We start from the raw sequence: 15,768 nt of genomic DNA, 5'->3' as shown, positions 1-15,768 counted from the left end.
CCATTGAGTTCTTCATTTTGTAATCGAAATTATTATTTTTCAGTTCAAGAATTTCCACTTAGTGCCTTTTCAAATCTTCCATATCACTTTCGATGGATTATAGTTCACTGCCAAATTTTTTACACTTGCCCTTACTCTCTCTGGATATAGTAACCAAAGCTCCCTTACATTCTGGGTCTGGTAATTCCAGTTTCTGGAGCCCTGGTGGGTCTAACTCTGTCGTGTTATTTCTGCTGGTATTTACTTATACTGATTTATTTCCCTTGTGCCTAGTTTTCAAACTATTGGTAGAACTGAAGCAAGACCTCGTGTGACACTTTCTTCCACTAATGAGATTTTAATTGGTACTTCCAGCCATACAGGGGCTCTAGAAATCTGAGACCACCTGTTTAATTCTGAAGATATTTCTGGGCCACCAAGATAAGGTGAAGAATGGCTCAACGTGAAAATTAGATTATGTCTAGTTAACTTTTATTTTTAGGAAGCAGAGCTTTGGGTATTAGCTCAAAAGCAAGGAGTAGTTGGCCAGGGTCCCCATTCTCGGCAAGTCCTATGTCTTAACTCTTGTTGTTCTAGGTGTGCAGAGCTGCAGAATATATACACAACTCAGTCTTTCCAACCACACCTTCCAAAACAGTAAATGACTCCCAAGACAGAAGAGCCACAATTTTGCTCATCTCTCTGAGTTGCCCACCTCTCCTGACCTCAATACATTAAGTGTTCATTACCTTATTAGAATATTAATGCTCTTTAGAAAAAGTATTCCCATTTTATCCACACTTTTTAACTGGGTCCAGTGCAAGGGTTGTTCTGAATTATCTAATCTATTCCTTAGGAGGAGAAGTTCATGGAAGGTCAGAGATTGTTTGAGATTCCCCTTCTTCCAGAAATATACGGGGTATGTTGTCATCTCTTCACTTTTAATAATGCCTTATAATCACTTGTTCCTAGGTCGACCCAAGCAATCACATGGCATAGATTCTTATTTAAACTGTAGGCAAATCCTCTAAGATTTACGTGCTTGGTTAAAATGTATACACAGGCTTATCTAGGGAGAGGGTCTGCAACTTTCAGGAGATTCTCAAATGTATATCTGATTCCTCTTCATGCTGTGTGTTCTGGGAGGACAACGACCAGGTCATATTTATTTTGCGATTCCCAATGCCTAATAAAAGTTTATTGAATAGACAAAGAACATCAAGAATACCAATATTTATAAAAAAGCAAAGAACAGATGATTTGAGAAGTACAGAGGCTTGCAGGTTCAGAGGAGGGAGAGCTATCTATTTGGGTTATCAGAGAAGGGTGTTTTTTTTTTTGGTTTTTGGTTTTGGGTGTTTTTTGGGTGTTTTTTTTGTTTTTTTTTTTTGAGGGAAAGTAACATTTCAGTTGATCCAGCAAAGCTATTTATGATTTTCACAAGTATAGATCAGGAATGAAAGATGTAGGACTAAGTCATGATTTGGAAGTAAGGACATTGTGCCCAGGTGTGCCTGGGTGACTCAGTTGGTTGAGTGTGTGACTTTGGCTCAGGTCATGATCTCAGGGTCCTGGAACCAAGCCCCATAATGAGCTCTCCACTTGAAGAGTCTGCTTCTCTCTCTATCTCTCCCTCTCTCACTGTCCCTCCCCCTGCTTGTGCTCTCTTTCTCTCTCAAATAAATGAATAAAAATCTTTAAAAAAAAAAAAAAGAATATTATGCCCAGTTTGGAGACATGTGGGAAATGACTTAATTGGACAGAGTTGTGGGTTTCCCTTGGGCAATCAGAACTTGCCTCTACTGTCCCGACTTTGGAGAGCTCCATGCCATGAAACAGACCCAAATAAAGACTTCCGAAAAGTGAAACTTGAAATTATTTGCAAAAGTTTGTTCATGCATTTATCTGGGGAAAGTGTTTTTAGATCTCAATGCCATAAAAAAGTGAACTGTGATACCCTGCTTCCAGGAATTAAAAAAAAAAAAAAAAGAAAGAAAGATTGAGAATCACTGCCCTTTAGTTTTAAAAAAAAAAAGACTACATATGAATTAACAAAGGTGCATAGGCATAGCTGAACATATTACAGCCGTTGAGTCTTCTGATCTCCCTCCAGAGACTTGGAGTGATGCTAACAATGTGTTCTCTGCCAGTCACCACAGGATAGAATGGTCCATGGAGCAGAGGGGGACAGGTGTGACCACAGCATTCTGGATCTCATTCTTCCTGACATTAGTCGTTAGCATTTGGAAGACTTTCAACAGGATAGTGCCTGGTTGATAATATTCTGAGAATCTCGCCACCCATTACCTAGTACAGGCTCTGGCACAAGAGAGTTGTTTAATAAATGAATGAACCATAACAAGAGAGTCATAATATAGCAAGGAAGCAGATGATATTGCTGGGAAAATCTCCTAGCACTGAAGTCTGAAAACCATCAAAACATAGAGGATGCTGGCCCAGGGGATTCAAGTCAAACAGAAAATCAGTGGCAGCATCCAAAATCAACTCTGGCCTCCTGAAACCCAGCCAAGAAACCTTTTTGCATTCATCTTAAAGAAACATTTATGTCAAATGTAAAGCTTCCAAATATTATGAAGCAGAACTCTATTGGATGCTACAGAACTGGGATCTTCCAGGAAAGAAATGTGAAAAACATAAATTTAACTGTTTTGCCACATACTGGTGAAGTGTGGGATTGGAAGGGCAGCTCTTTGAAAGCAGGAACACTTAAGAAAAAGAAAAGGGAACAGGGTTAAATTGAAACATCATTAGGTGTAAAAGTGAGACCATGGGGGAGAAATGTCTCGTGGACAAAAATAATCCATGAAAATTAACGAGAGCACTTGTCATGATGTGTTGAATCACTCTATCGTACACCTGAAACCAATATAACAGGGCCTGCAAAAACGGTAATAATAATCACCCATGAAAGAAGAGTTTGGTGAAGTTGACTATTGAAACGTAACATATCTAATATCAAAAAAGAAAAAAACATAGAGTCAAATTCAAGTGAAACCCTAGAAGAAAATGCACTTCTCTTTATTTATATTATGGCACATCCATATACTAAACTACTATATAATTACCACAAAATATTGAGCTGGGTCTATTATGGGTTGGCTTGAAAGATGCTCAGCTATACTGACGTGTAGGAAAAGCAAACTGAACAACAGTGTGTTAAAATGATACAGACATAGTTACATAGTTGTAGAAACATACATATTGCCTCATGTATATAACCATCTAAAAAAATAGAGGGCAGACCCTTGCGGGGTTATCTTTTAGAGCAGGACTTGATGGGGGGGGTTACTCCCTATAATTTATATCTATGTGTTTATTAAATGTTTATAAGAAAGAGCCTAATGGGTGCCTGGGTGGCTCAGTGGGTTAAGCTGCTGCCTTCGGCTCAGGTCATGATCTCAGGGTCCTGGGATCGAGCCCCGCATCGGGCTCTCTGCTCGGCGGGGAGCCTGCTTCCCCCCCTCTCTTTCTGCCCACTTGTGATCTCTCTCTCTCTGTGTCAAATAAATAAATAAAATCTTTAAAAAAAAAAAGAATGAGCCTATATTACTTTTTTCATTTGTTATTATTTAAGCATGGTTGATACACAGTGTTACATAAGTTTCAGGTCTAAAACATAGTGATTCAGTCATTCTATACATTACCCAATGCTCTGGACATTCAGTGACTGACCATCTGTCACCATACAACATTATTACACTATCATGGATTCTATTCCCTATGCTGTACCTTTCATCTCCATGACTTAAGCTTATTTTATAACTGGAAGTTTATACCTCTTAATACCCTTCAACTCCATCCCTCTTGTAATACCTCTTCAATCAGGAAAAAAAATGTTTAGTGGTAACAAGGACAGATCAAAGGAGAAGAGATGCTGTACCTGATTAAGTAACAGTGGTTAATTAATAGCAGTCTGGAGCCCGGCTGTGCCTGGGTTTGAATCCTGATTCTGCCACTTACAGGGAGCAAGCACCTTGTGTTCCTCGTCTGTAAAATGAGGATAATAATTGTACCCCACTAGGAGTCTTGTGAGGTTTGCTGAAAAAAATACATGTAAAGTGCTTGGAATAATTCCTGGCCTATAGTAAGAGCTCAGCAAATGTGGGAGCAGCTTGCAGCAAAAAACACTCCTTCAATTTTCATACCCATTTTTCTTCAAATATTATCATCATCTTTATTTCTTCCTCAGTCCAAAATTTTAGCTTGTCATTTGGGAATCTTTTTTTTTTTTTTTAAGATTTTATTTATTTGAGGGAGAGACAGTGAGAGAGAGCATGAGAGGGGAGAAGGTCGGCAGGAGAAGCAGACTTCCTGTGGAGCTGGGAGCCTGAGGCGGGACTCCATCCCGGGACTCTGGGATCATGACCTGAGCCAAAGGCTGTTGCTTAACCAACTGAGCCACCCAGGCACCCCTGGGGAATCTTTTTTCTTTAGAACATTACATATTTATATATAGATATATAGATATAGATATATAGATAGATAGATATGTATGTATGATATATACCAGTATATATGAGGATGTATAATATATATTTTATGATTTAATAGTGAAAGTCAAGGAGAAAAGGGGATTTGCTCATAACCTCTTTCTATTATGAAAAGTGAAAGATATCCTCATTGTCATAGGAACTACTTGCATTAATTTGAGTCTTTAGAGGGACGGGATAAGGATAATTAGTATTCAGAAATGCAGGGCACTGAACTGTACTGATCGGTGGGATCCAGAGATTAGAGATGTTAACACCACTTGGGTTTGTTTGTTTTTTTTTTTTTTTCTGGCAGGATAGGGAGAGAATTCATTACTGACATTTATTGCAGATGCTGCCTTCTCCCCAGTCCCTGAGGGAAAGTTTCATCAGATACCCCAACTGTGAAATCTGACCTTGCCTTTCATCTGAAACCTGAGACTAATGCCGTCCTTATCACCACCTGGCATCCTGATCAGAAGCAGAATGGCTCTCTTGACCTCCAGAAGAAACTTCTACTAAACCTCCGTGTCTGCTTCTTATATTCTTTCTCCTTATTAAGGACCAGAATTCATATCTACTCCAGACCAGCAGACAGGCGGTGGAGTCATCAGCTAGTAGAATTCACCGAACAGAGGAATGACTCTAGGTCTCCCAAGGAGTGACCTTTGCAGCCACTCAGATCAGAATAGTTTCAGCATGCCAGAGGTTGTTTCCAGACCAGGGGAAATTCGACCTTCACAGACTCACAGTGATTTAACATAGCATTGGCCTATGACTGTCGTTTCCCAAATGTGTTCCATGTCTCTCTAATGTCCTGTGAGATACGAGTGAGATTTTGCCATAAAAATTATCCTGTCCCCAAGACAGTTTGAAAATGTTATATATCAAATCCCCAACTTAACATACCATGTACCATTTATTATTTGATTAACAAATATTTATTGAGCACCTACTATGATTTAGACAGTGATTTAGGTAGTAGAGACAAGGAGTGAACAAGACACATGAGATTCCTACCCTGATGGAAGAAGGAAGGGAAGACACAAAGAATATTATTATCAAGGGAATATAAGCTCTTTTTTCCCCCTAAAGATTTTATTTATTTGTCAGAGAGAGAGAGAGAGAGCCCAAGCAGAGGGAGGGGCAGGCAGAAGGTGAAGCAGGCTCCTCTCTAAGCAGAGAGCCCAATGCAGGACTGGATCCCAAAACCCTGGGACCATAACCCCAGCTGAAAGCAGACGCTTAACCAACTGAGCCACCCAGGCACCCCAGAGAATAGAAGTTCCATGTAGAGAGTCAAACCACAGAGAGGGGACTTAGTGACCTGATAGCTCTTTGAAAAACAGACATTTAAACTGAGAGCGTAAAGACACAAAGACTTGAAAAGATTTTAAGATTAATGATCTTTCAGTAAAGACCTCTAGTAAATTGATCACGACATTTCAAAACCATCTGTCCCTAAGACCCTCTGCAAGGGGAACGCCTGTTGGGATCCTGGGAAACTGGGAAATTGGTGTTTGATAGAACCTAGTTTGAGAAGTGCAGGCTTGACCATATCCTGAGCCGGTAGGGCTGTGGGATGCAAGCAACACCGACAGAACAGCCACCTGTGAGGCTGACGAATGCTGCGGTAATGACCTTGGAAGCCCACGCCCAGAGGGTTGACGGACACAGTCACTGCCTCCACCAATCCCTAGAGCAGAGAAGGCGACAGCAGCAGAAAGGACTCGGGACACGGCTTCTGAACTGGGCACGTCAGGTTCTGTAAGACTCACCCCCAGAGGGACCCTGACATCCAGAGCATCGTTCCATCTGCTGCCTTGGCAAGAAGGGCAGCCTGGGGGCGGAGCGGGACACCCAGGGAAGAGGAGGGGAGGTCCCCCGTGGCATTTTGCGGCATTTTGCGGCCACTGACATACCAGGCTTGTGACAGAAAGGCCTCCAGACCAGGGGTCGGCAAACCACTGTCCACCGGCCAAACCCAGCCCCTTGCCCGCTTTTGCACATAAAGATTTCCTAGAACACAGTCGTGCCCATTCACTTCCATACCATCTACAGCTGCAGCAGCGGCAAGATTAAGAAGTTGTGACAGAGACCCTGTGGCCCACAAAGCCTCAAAAATTTGTTCCCTGGCCCTTGACCGGATTTGCTGACTTCAGCTCTAGGCACTCGTTCTTCATCCTCTTGGCCAGTCTTTCCAGCCTTGTGGGGACTGTCGCTATCCTCCCCAGGGATGCCCAGTGCCAGGCGAGGGGAGGAGGTCTTTCATTTTCCCAGCAGGCACACCTGTTCAGAATCTTCTCGATGCCCTTCCTTGCCCTCAGAGAGTCAATATAGCTGGCGATTGACACCAAGCAAGACCACTGATGTCAGAGTCCCTCACTCAAATCCCAGCGATGCCACCCTCTCACTTTGTGACAGAGGGAAACTTGTCAAGCTCTCCAATGTTTCGGTGCTTTAAAATGAGGATAAGGATACTGCCTGCCTCTTGGGGTTGCTGCAAGGATTAAATGAGAAAATGCATTTGAAGGATGCATTTGCGTGGCTCCCAACTGTTCAATAGAAGTTAGTTATTATTTGAACGAGTACCGTGAGAGGGATCACACAGGGGGAGCCAAACCCACAGAACATGAAGCTGACAAGTTCCCTCCCCGCAAAACATCTCAAGTCACCCCCAACATGCGCACCGATGCTCACAAAAACACGTACTAGAATGTTCCCAGCAGCAATGTTTGTTAGAATCCAAAAAAGGAAACTATCCCCAATACCATCGTCTCTAGAAAGGACAAATGAATCGTGGTATATTCCTACAACAAGTAATGGTCTGCAGCAGGGAGAACGGGAATGATCTCCAACTACAGGCAGCCACATAGAGGAAGCTCACAGGGCTGAGTCAGACGAGCGAGACACAAAGCAGGCTGGCAGCAGGGTTCCACTGATATAAGTACCGAGTGCGCAGGGCTCATGTGTGGTGTAGAAACCAGGCTACCTGGCTAGCTGCTAGCTAGCGTCTACACTGCGAGAACAGTGACGGAAGGGAGGGAAGGGGGTGTTCTGGGATGCTGAGAGTTCCCTGATACTCCATCTGGGTCCTAGTAATAGGGATGGATTCAGTTTGCAAAAATTTATTTAAAAAAGGAAAGAAAGTGGGGAGGGAAGAAAGAAGGGAGGGAGAGGGAGGGGGCAGGGAAGGAAAGAAAAAATATGTACTGAGTACATACTCCCCATGATGCTGTTTGTTTCCATGTCCTTCATTCCCCTTATTCTCTCGTTCCCAGAAGCTCTTCTATTATTAATCTCTGCCTCATCCTACACACCCATGACAGCCTGGTTTGGAGATCTATCACTTTGAAGTACTATTCGCTCAGTGGAAAAGTACAGATCCTACAGACCCTCAACTTCCTTCATTTCAGATTTAGCAAAAAGGATCTGGAGGTCACCCCCGAGAAGATGCATTTCTCTGTGCCCATTTCTGAAAGATGAAGAGACCCCCCCACCCCCACCCTGACTCAGAGCTGCCCGTGCCACTCTCACAGACTCAGTAATTGGTAACACAGACCAGATTCCACTCCTGGGTTCCATACTTCCCCAGTTCCCAGGGCTCAGACTGAGACTTTTGTAAGAATGTCTTTTGTAAGAATGCGTCCATGTGGAAACATCACGCTAGGTGAAGTAAACCAGACACAAAGGACAAGTACTGTGCGATTTCCATTCAAATGGAGAACCTGGAACCCTCGAATTCAGAGACAGAAAGTAGAAGGGTGATGGCCAAGGGCAGGGGGAGGGGGAGAGGGAAATCAGTGTTTAATGGGCACCAGGTTTCAGTTTGGGGACTTGAAAAAGTTCTGGAGATGGATGGTGGTGATGGTCGCTCGACAATGTGAAATTGTTTAACGCCACTGATCTCTACACTTAAAATTATTAAAATGGTGAATTTCACGCAACAAATACTTTACCACAAATTTCTTTTAAAAAGAGGTTCCAGTTTTAGTAGCAGTAAATTGTGGAGTAAATGTTGCCAGGTTACAGATTCCTACTGTAGGCATGGGTCTCTAAGTTAGCCATTTGCTTCAACATGTTACCAGTAATGCGGATTTTTTTTTTTTAATCAGAAACATTTCGTTTCTGTGTGACCTTAATTTAAACTACCCCACTTGTTTTGTTTGTTAGTTTCGAGTTTTTATTTAAATTCTAGTTAGTTAACATATCATGGAATATTGGTTTCAGGAGTAGAATTTAGTGATTCAACACTTCATACCTGCAGTGTTCATTACACCAAGTGCCCTCCTTCGTCCCCATCGCCCATCTAGCCCACCCCCCACCTGCCTCCCTCCATCAACCCTCACCTTGTCCTCTATAGTTAAGAGTCTCTTATGGTTTGCTTCCCTTTCTTTTATTTTTCCTTCCCCTATGCTCATCTGTTTTGTTACTTAAATTCCACATATGAGTGAAATCATATGGTATTTGTGTTTCTCTGACTGACCTCTTTCACTTGGCATAATACACTACAGCTCTATCCATGTCCTTGCAAATGGCAACATTTCCTTCTTTTGAAGGCTGCATAATATTCCACTGCAGTTATATAAACCACATCTTCTCTATCCATTCATCAGTTGATGGACTTTGGGGCTCTTTCCATAATTTGACTATTGTTGATAATGCTGCTATGAACATCTGGGTGCAGGTGCCCTTCCAATCAGTATTGCATAGAGGATAGGACTTTTCAACTCAACGCTGGTCTTTGAGTATAGCCATGTTATCAGAGCCACTTTGACACAAGAACATTTGAATGCTGCTTCTCAAATAATTTGTTTCTTCCAAATAAAAAAAAAGAAAGAAAGAAAAAGAGAAAATGTTTAAAACAGGCTCAATCCCTGAGCCTCTGTTCATCCCAGGCTTTCCCCCTGAGGTGGGATTCGGAATGGGGAGGGACTCAGTTTGGGGTGAGGTGTAGGGTTGAATAAAGCAAAAGGAAAGGTCTGCAGGTTAGGGCTGGAGGCAGGGGTAGGAATAAGACGAGGAACAGAAGGCAGGTCAGAGATGGGGCGGTTATGGGGAACACGTCACATTACCTGACAAGAAAAACAGGGATGTGATCATGTCAAAAGACCCACCCCCCCGTCCAAATTTCTTTAAAACTGTTGCCTTGGCTGACTCGCCTGTGGCCCCCACCACCTGGATTTAGGGACAGGAAGCCATTCCCAAGGACCTGGTTAGATCTGAAGCTTGTACTCAAGATTTTCCAACATTTAGGCAAACTTCCATTTCTATTTCCTTTCTTCCCCTTCATAAACTCCCAGTTTTACTCAAACTTAGTGCCATGGCAAGTCCTGAAACCTCTCCACACTCTCCTGACATGAGGAAGATCACTGCGTACTCTCCCTAATGTGGGAACCACCCCTTTCCCTGCTGAAATCTGACCCATTTTCTGAGGCCTTCTCTGAACCTCCAGCCAGGAGGAGTTTCTTCTCCCAACTTCCGTAGAATTTGATTTTGATATTTACATTTACCATCACATTCATCACATGCAGACTTGCTCTACAAACCTTCTCATGCCCCTACCTTTACACGTGAACACTACATTTTCATGAGACCAGGGACTGTGCTTAATTACAGTAATTGTTAGTTATTGGGTGCATACCACCATGCTCATATTTTACATGCATTTTTATCTAAACCTATAATAAGCCCATGAGTCAGTACTACAATTCTCGTTTCACAGATAAAAAAAATTTCAGTAAAGAAAAGTTTAGTAGTTTGTCCTGGGTCACAAAAGTTTTGAATGGCTGAGCCAAGAGGCAAAGACCTTCTCAATACATCATCCTACCAAAGAGTCTCCTCGGATCTCTTTGAGCACATAGAAGCTATGGATGGGTGGAAGGGTGGATGGGTGGATGGATGGATGGATGGATGGGTGAAGGGAGGGATGGAGGGATGAACATATGGAAGGATGGATGGACAGATGGGTCGAGAGATGGACAGAGGGATGGATGTTGAAAATATCTAATTGACCCAAATCAAAAGTGTTACCTTCCCTTATCAAGAGTTATTTATCCACATAACAAATAAGATATGGAAGGTTTTAGTTCTAAATAAGCTTCCCTCTTTCATTCAGAACCCACATCCCCTCAATCTTCAGGTTCTATCAGGCCAAGTTAGTGCCCTCAAAATAAAGAATGAGTGGACATTCCCTAGGTCATGTAAGAACCACAGACCACTGGAAGGACTTCGGATTGACAAGGTCCACTTCCTATCCTTCCTCTAGAGATCTTCTAGGTTTCTGTCATGAACCCTTGGGGGTCAGTGGTCTCATCTATAGGATAGAAAAACCACACCTCCCTCACAGGTGGCAGAGAGAGGTGTTAAGTCATGAGCGAAAAACTTGGCATAGAGAGGACCCTTAATAGATGTTCGTTTTGTTCCGATCTCTAATTCCGAAGAACTTAAGGAACAGTGACAGCAACAGGTCCTGGAAAAACAAAGCACCAAATAAAGGCTTCTCCCCACTTCTAGTTCAGCATCCGCCTCCACGCCTCCATCCCCTTCATTCTCCAGTTTGACTGGCACCAACTCACTCCTCAGACACTGACAGGGGCTAACTCTTGCCAACTCTGTCCCTTTCTCATTTGGCACTTGTCCTTATGGGATTTTCTTTTTCTTTGCTTCTACTGATGCTTGAAATTAAAACAGACTTCAGTTTCTTTTCCCGTTTGTGTTGAGGCTGAAAAAGGGCTCTGCAAATCCCTCCATCTCAGAACCCCCAAGAGAGAATTTCTGTGATCTCTAGAAGTCTACATGGTGCTTTCTACCTAAAGTCCTTTTGATTTGTCCAAACTTTTCTGTTTACGTCGAGGGGGAAGGCTTAGTTTCCACTCCACCTGGCCCTATGGATGTACAATACATGGATATTCCCACATCCTCCATGGAGAATTCTAGAAAGGAAATTTTCAAGCAGATGTTTTAGAAACAAAACCCCTAAGCATTGTGAATGAAACATATCAATCACCATTTTTTTCACTCATCCCCTCTTCTCAGCCCAGGGGCTGAAATCACCTGTTACTATCTTGCAAATCCTTGGAGGAAGAAGGCCAAGGGAGAAAGAGAAGTTGTCCCGTCTGGGTTTTCTACTATCTAAGCTTAACGCTAAATCGAGGCAGGAAGCTTCACATCCTACAGTCTGACTCTCAATCCATAATAGATAAGGTTCCTGGAGTCCAGGTCGAGAAAAAAGGAGTTCACGATGCACATTTTGGCAAAGACGCAGACTTTGGTTTCAGCGTGAGCAGCTAGAACATAAAATAATAAAGTACGAATGCAAACAGAAAACTGTGTCCCCATCGCGGCTCAGAGCACACCAAAGCTGACCGAATAATTATACATTTTTCATGTGTTGATAAGGGAGTTAATTGGCACGTTGTGGGACGCGGGCGGGTGAGGACTCGCGGCATCGGAGCTGGCGTGGAGCCCACTTCCTGCTACCCTGGCAGCTCCCCATCTTCCCCATTAGCTCAAACCCCACGGAGAGACGAGAGCAGGACAGACTGAGACACCTTCCTTTTTTTCCGAGAATGTTGGAGTTCACCCAGGAAGCAGAGCAGGGCAAGTTGATGAACAGGGGAGGCAAGCATTCCCAGCTTCTCCAGTGTGCTCTCGACCAGGGAAATCATAAAAAGGACAGTCGTTCGAACAGTTGACTGTTCAACAGTCGTTCCCATTTATCGCTTGTAAACCCCTGTCAAATGGATTCTCTTAATCCTCGCACAAGGCCCTGAGGAACGTTGTTATTGTCCCCCTTTTACAGACACAGAAACGAAGGCTGAGAGGTTGAGGGAATTGCCGAAGGACATACAGCTGGTAAGTGCCAGAAATGGGGACGGGAGCCCGTTCTCTCTGTCTCTCACACCTGCTCTGAGGGCTGCCTCTCCCTCACCCAGGCCCCCGAGACACAATCTGATTTTCTGCCTCAAACCCAAGCTGTGAGTCGGGGACTTGGAAAACATCTGGGTGAAAATCTGATTCTCAGACTTTCAGGACAGAGGTAACCTGCATTTCAACTGAGGTGGGAAAAATCATTTCCCCCTTTCCTGTTTGCACAATGAAAGGTAATATGCGGAAATGGATTATTTCTTCATGACCCCTTTTATTTTGTTATTGTGTCCCAAAGAGGCAGAAGTGGTGATATTCTTGGGTGAGGATTTCTACTCTCCTACCATGGGGACATCTGTCAGCCTTGTGCTTGCCTTGTCTGTACGCCTTCTCTCTCTCTCTCTCCTTTCCCTCGGCAATGTTCTGGGGTGCTCCTGAAAGACACAAGGAGCTCACCATTCACATTCTGCCCACGTGTAACCACTGTCTTCCTCAGAGGTCTGAGAAGCAATACAAAGCCTATCACATTTGTGCACAAGGAAGGAGGGACGGCCTTGAGTTAGTAAGAGCTTTGGGATTCCCCCGTGGGAAGAATTTTGGCAAAACATTTCTCAGGAACCCAGCATCTCCTGAGCGTCAAACCCATAGCGAAATGTCATTCCACAGAGTATCTGCTGCTGGTTCTCTTTTGTTAAAGTATGTCAGACCTCTGACATCCACTGGCAAGTTGGGAACAGGGCTGGTGGAGGCACTTGGAGAGGGCTGGGCCAGGAACCCAAATCAATTCAGCCGCTAGATTCTGATCAGTGAGGCGCGCAGGGGAAGCGTGTTCCGGTTATTTTAATGTTCTGGTTAATTGGGAACTAAGTAGGGTATATTGAACATAATTAAATCTTTCTTTGATGATTGAGAATCTTGCGTTGCCCTGGAGCAATCATTCTAAATATCAATTACAAATCCCCACTGGTGGGAATACGGAGATTGAACCTGCCCAAATGCAAATTTATTTTGAGGTCCACTCCCACCCCCAACCCTTCTAGCCCAGACGCATTCTTGCCTTTTATACGTCAGAGAGAAGGGGTCAAGAGACACTAAGTCTACCCGATATGGGAATTCTTTGGTGGGCGTCCCAGTTTCTCTATCAAGTAGTTTCATGACCTTTGGGGAAGCTGTTTTATTTCCCAGACTCGGTTTCTTTGTTCCCTGGAAAGTGGAATTTATTGGTACTTAAATTTTTTTTAAAGATTTTATTTATTTATTTGACACAGAGAGACAGATCACAAGTAGGCAGAGAGGCAGGCAGAGAAAGCAGGGAAGCAGGCTCCCCGCTGAGCAGAGAGCCCGATATGGGGCTCAACCCCAGGACCCTGGGATCATGACCCGAGCCCAAGGCAGAGGCTTAACCCACTGAGCCACCCAGGCGCCCCGTATTGGTACATCAAATTTTAAGGATACAGATTTCCTTAAGGATCAGAGGAAAATTAAGACAGCTTTTCATAGGAGGGTAAGAGGAACGTCGGTACAAAACATTTACCTTCTGAATCAGGGAATGGGGTCCCAGGGCCCCTGAAGCCCGTCCCCTTGTGAGGTCCGTCCATGGACTTCAGGTCTAGAATGCTGTAGCAAAAGACCTCTTCAGCCCCCATGGGGCATCCCCTGCCCCGGGTTAAGTGCGAGCATCTACCGGAGCCTTAAAGCGAAGGTTCTGGGCCTTAGCTGCGTGTGGAGTCCCCTGAGGGAGTTTTCAAGCTTCCGGGGCTCAGGTCGCTCCCCAGACTAATCAAATCCAAATTTGGCCAAGTGGGTACCAGATGCCATCATTTTTTAACACCCTGCAGATGATTCTAGCACACAGGCAAGTTTACAGACTACGGTTCTAGGACAAGAATTCTCCAAATCAGCAATGAACAGGATCCCCCAGAAGGAGACAGATTCCCAGGCCCCTGTCCCCGGTGATTCCGATCCCTTCTGGCCACATCCCACCTGGGAAGACGCAGGCTTCGCATGCATCCTAGGCAGTTTTGCTGCAGACCCCCCTCTGGGGCCCCTGCCTTCGCCATGGAGCAGGAGAAGCCCACAAGAGTCCTCTCCCCTGCTCCCTTTTTGTTCTAGGCTGTTCTAGGCGTTGCTGGCAGGGCTCCTGCTGGGTCTTCATTTGCCATACAGACATTTTCTCCATCTTTCCCACCTCTGGCAAACCCGGATCCTTCAGCCCAAGCCTCTCATCCCACCCGGTTCAATAATTTAAGCAGACACACTCACTGACATGGTCGTTGTTAATATTTAAAGACCACAGCATCACTTAGGTCAGCCTCAAGGTGAGAGCTGCTGCTAGCTCCCGGGCTCTGCTGTCCCTGGTTAGCAAACTGGCCACCGGTGCCAGAGGGGACGGCGGGAGCACAGCCCTGAGGCAGGCTGGCCAGCAGAGCCCCAGTCTGCCGGGCCGCACTCCCCTCCACCTCTTCCTACCTGAAGCGTGCGCAGCAGGACCTGCAGCCCACTGGCTTCCTGGTCGGCCATCCCTCGCTGGGTCCCGGGGCAGCGGCTGCCTGTGGCCAGATCGGGGCTAGAGGGAGGCAGCGGCTGCCAGGCTGACCTCGCTGCCCACCTCGCGGGAGACGGCTGCACGGTTGCTCAGCTGCACATGGTGCTGCCTGTGAAGTCGGCTCGGGTGCAAAGGCCCCCCGACTCCCACTGTGGGGATTAGGTGAGCCCCGGGCCGGGGAGGGCTGAGCATTTGGGCATGGGGGGTGGAGAGGGCACTAGCGTGAGTCACTCACCCACCTCCAGGCCCACGCAGGAGCCACCCTGGATGGCTGACAGGCATTCCCAGCTGACCTGGTCAGACTCCCTGCAGAGGCTCGCTCGGCCCTCCCCGCTCGTCCCCTCCCTTTATTTTGGTCTGTTGCCGGCTCCCGGGTAACAGGAGACCCAAGAGTGCTTGCACAACTGTGCGGGCAGGGCACTGAAGCCCAGGCCCCCTGAGGTCCCAGGCTCAGGGACTGCAATGCTGGCCGAGAGGCAAATAAGCACAGGACATCTTCTCCCAGCAGGGTCCCTTGCGTAACCTGCTAAATTTCACCGGCTCCCAAGGGGGGCCGTACTGTTAGTGCTGCATCTTTGTTTCACAAATGACCAAAGCGAGGTGTGGGGAACAGCTCGCAGAGAGGCAAGCTGGCCCTGAAGCTGGGCACTCACCGTGACACCACCCGGCCTCTTGCTGCTGCAAACACGTGATCCAGGTCATGGAGCTCCTTGAGGTGGCCTGGGCTGAGTCTCCTCGAGACCAGGGCAGGATCCATGACCTCTTTCTGGGCCTTCCACTTGCACGTGTCAGAAGAGTTTGACTGGCTAACTGGTCACCTAATCCTCTTCTCCATGTTAGCACCGAGGTGTCCTTTAGGGGCCGGCTTTCGGAGCGTGGTTGGGG

General features: G+C 45.5%; 1 protein-coding gene across 1 annotated transcript in view; it reads right to left on the bottom strand.

Moving 5' to 3' along the window:
- Window positions 1–14,981, bottom strand: part of AGBL1 (ATP/GTP binding protein like 1) — a gene marked incomplete at its 3' end in the record, with an annotated part of 181,941 nt that extends 166,960 nt beyond the window's left edge. The window contains exon 1 of the mRNA XM_032842369.1: window positions 14,808–14,981. Coding sequence (XP_032698260.1) covers window positions 14,808–14,858 — 51 coding nt within the window. The remainder of the gene's footprint in view (window positions 1–14,807) is intronic.
- Window positions 14,982–15,768: the final 787 nt, after the last annotated feature.

This window comes from Lontra canadensis, unplaced genomic scaffold (assembly GCF_010015895.1).
Source record: "Lontra canadensis isolate GAN:19392208 unplaced genomic scaffold, GSC_riverotter_1.0 scaffold128, whole genome shotgun sequence".
NCBI lineage: Eukaryota > Metazoa > Chordata > Mammalia > Carnivora > Mustelidae > Lontra > Lontra canadensis.
This window is presented reverse-complemented; position numbering and strand designations above follow the sequence as displayed.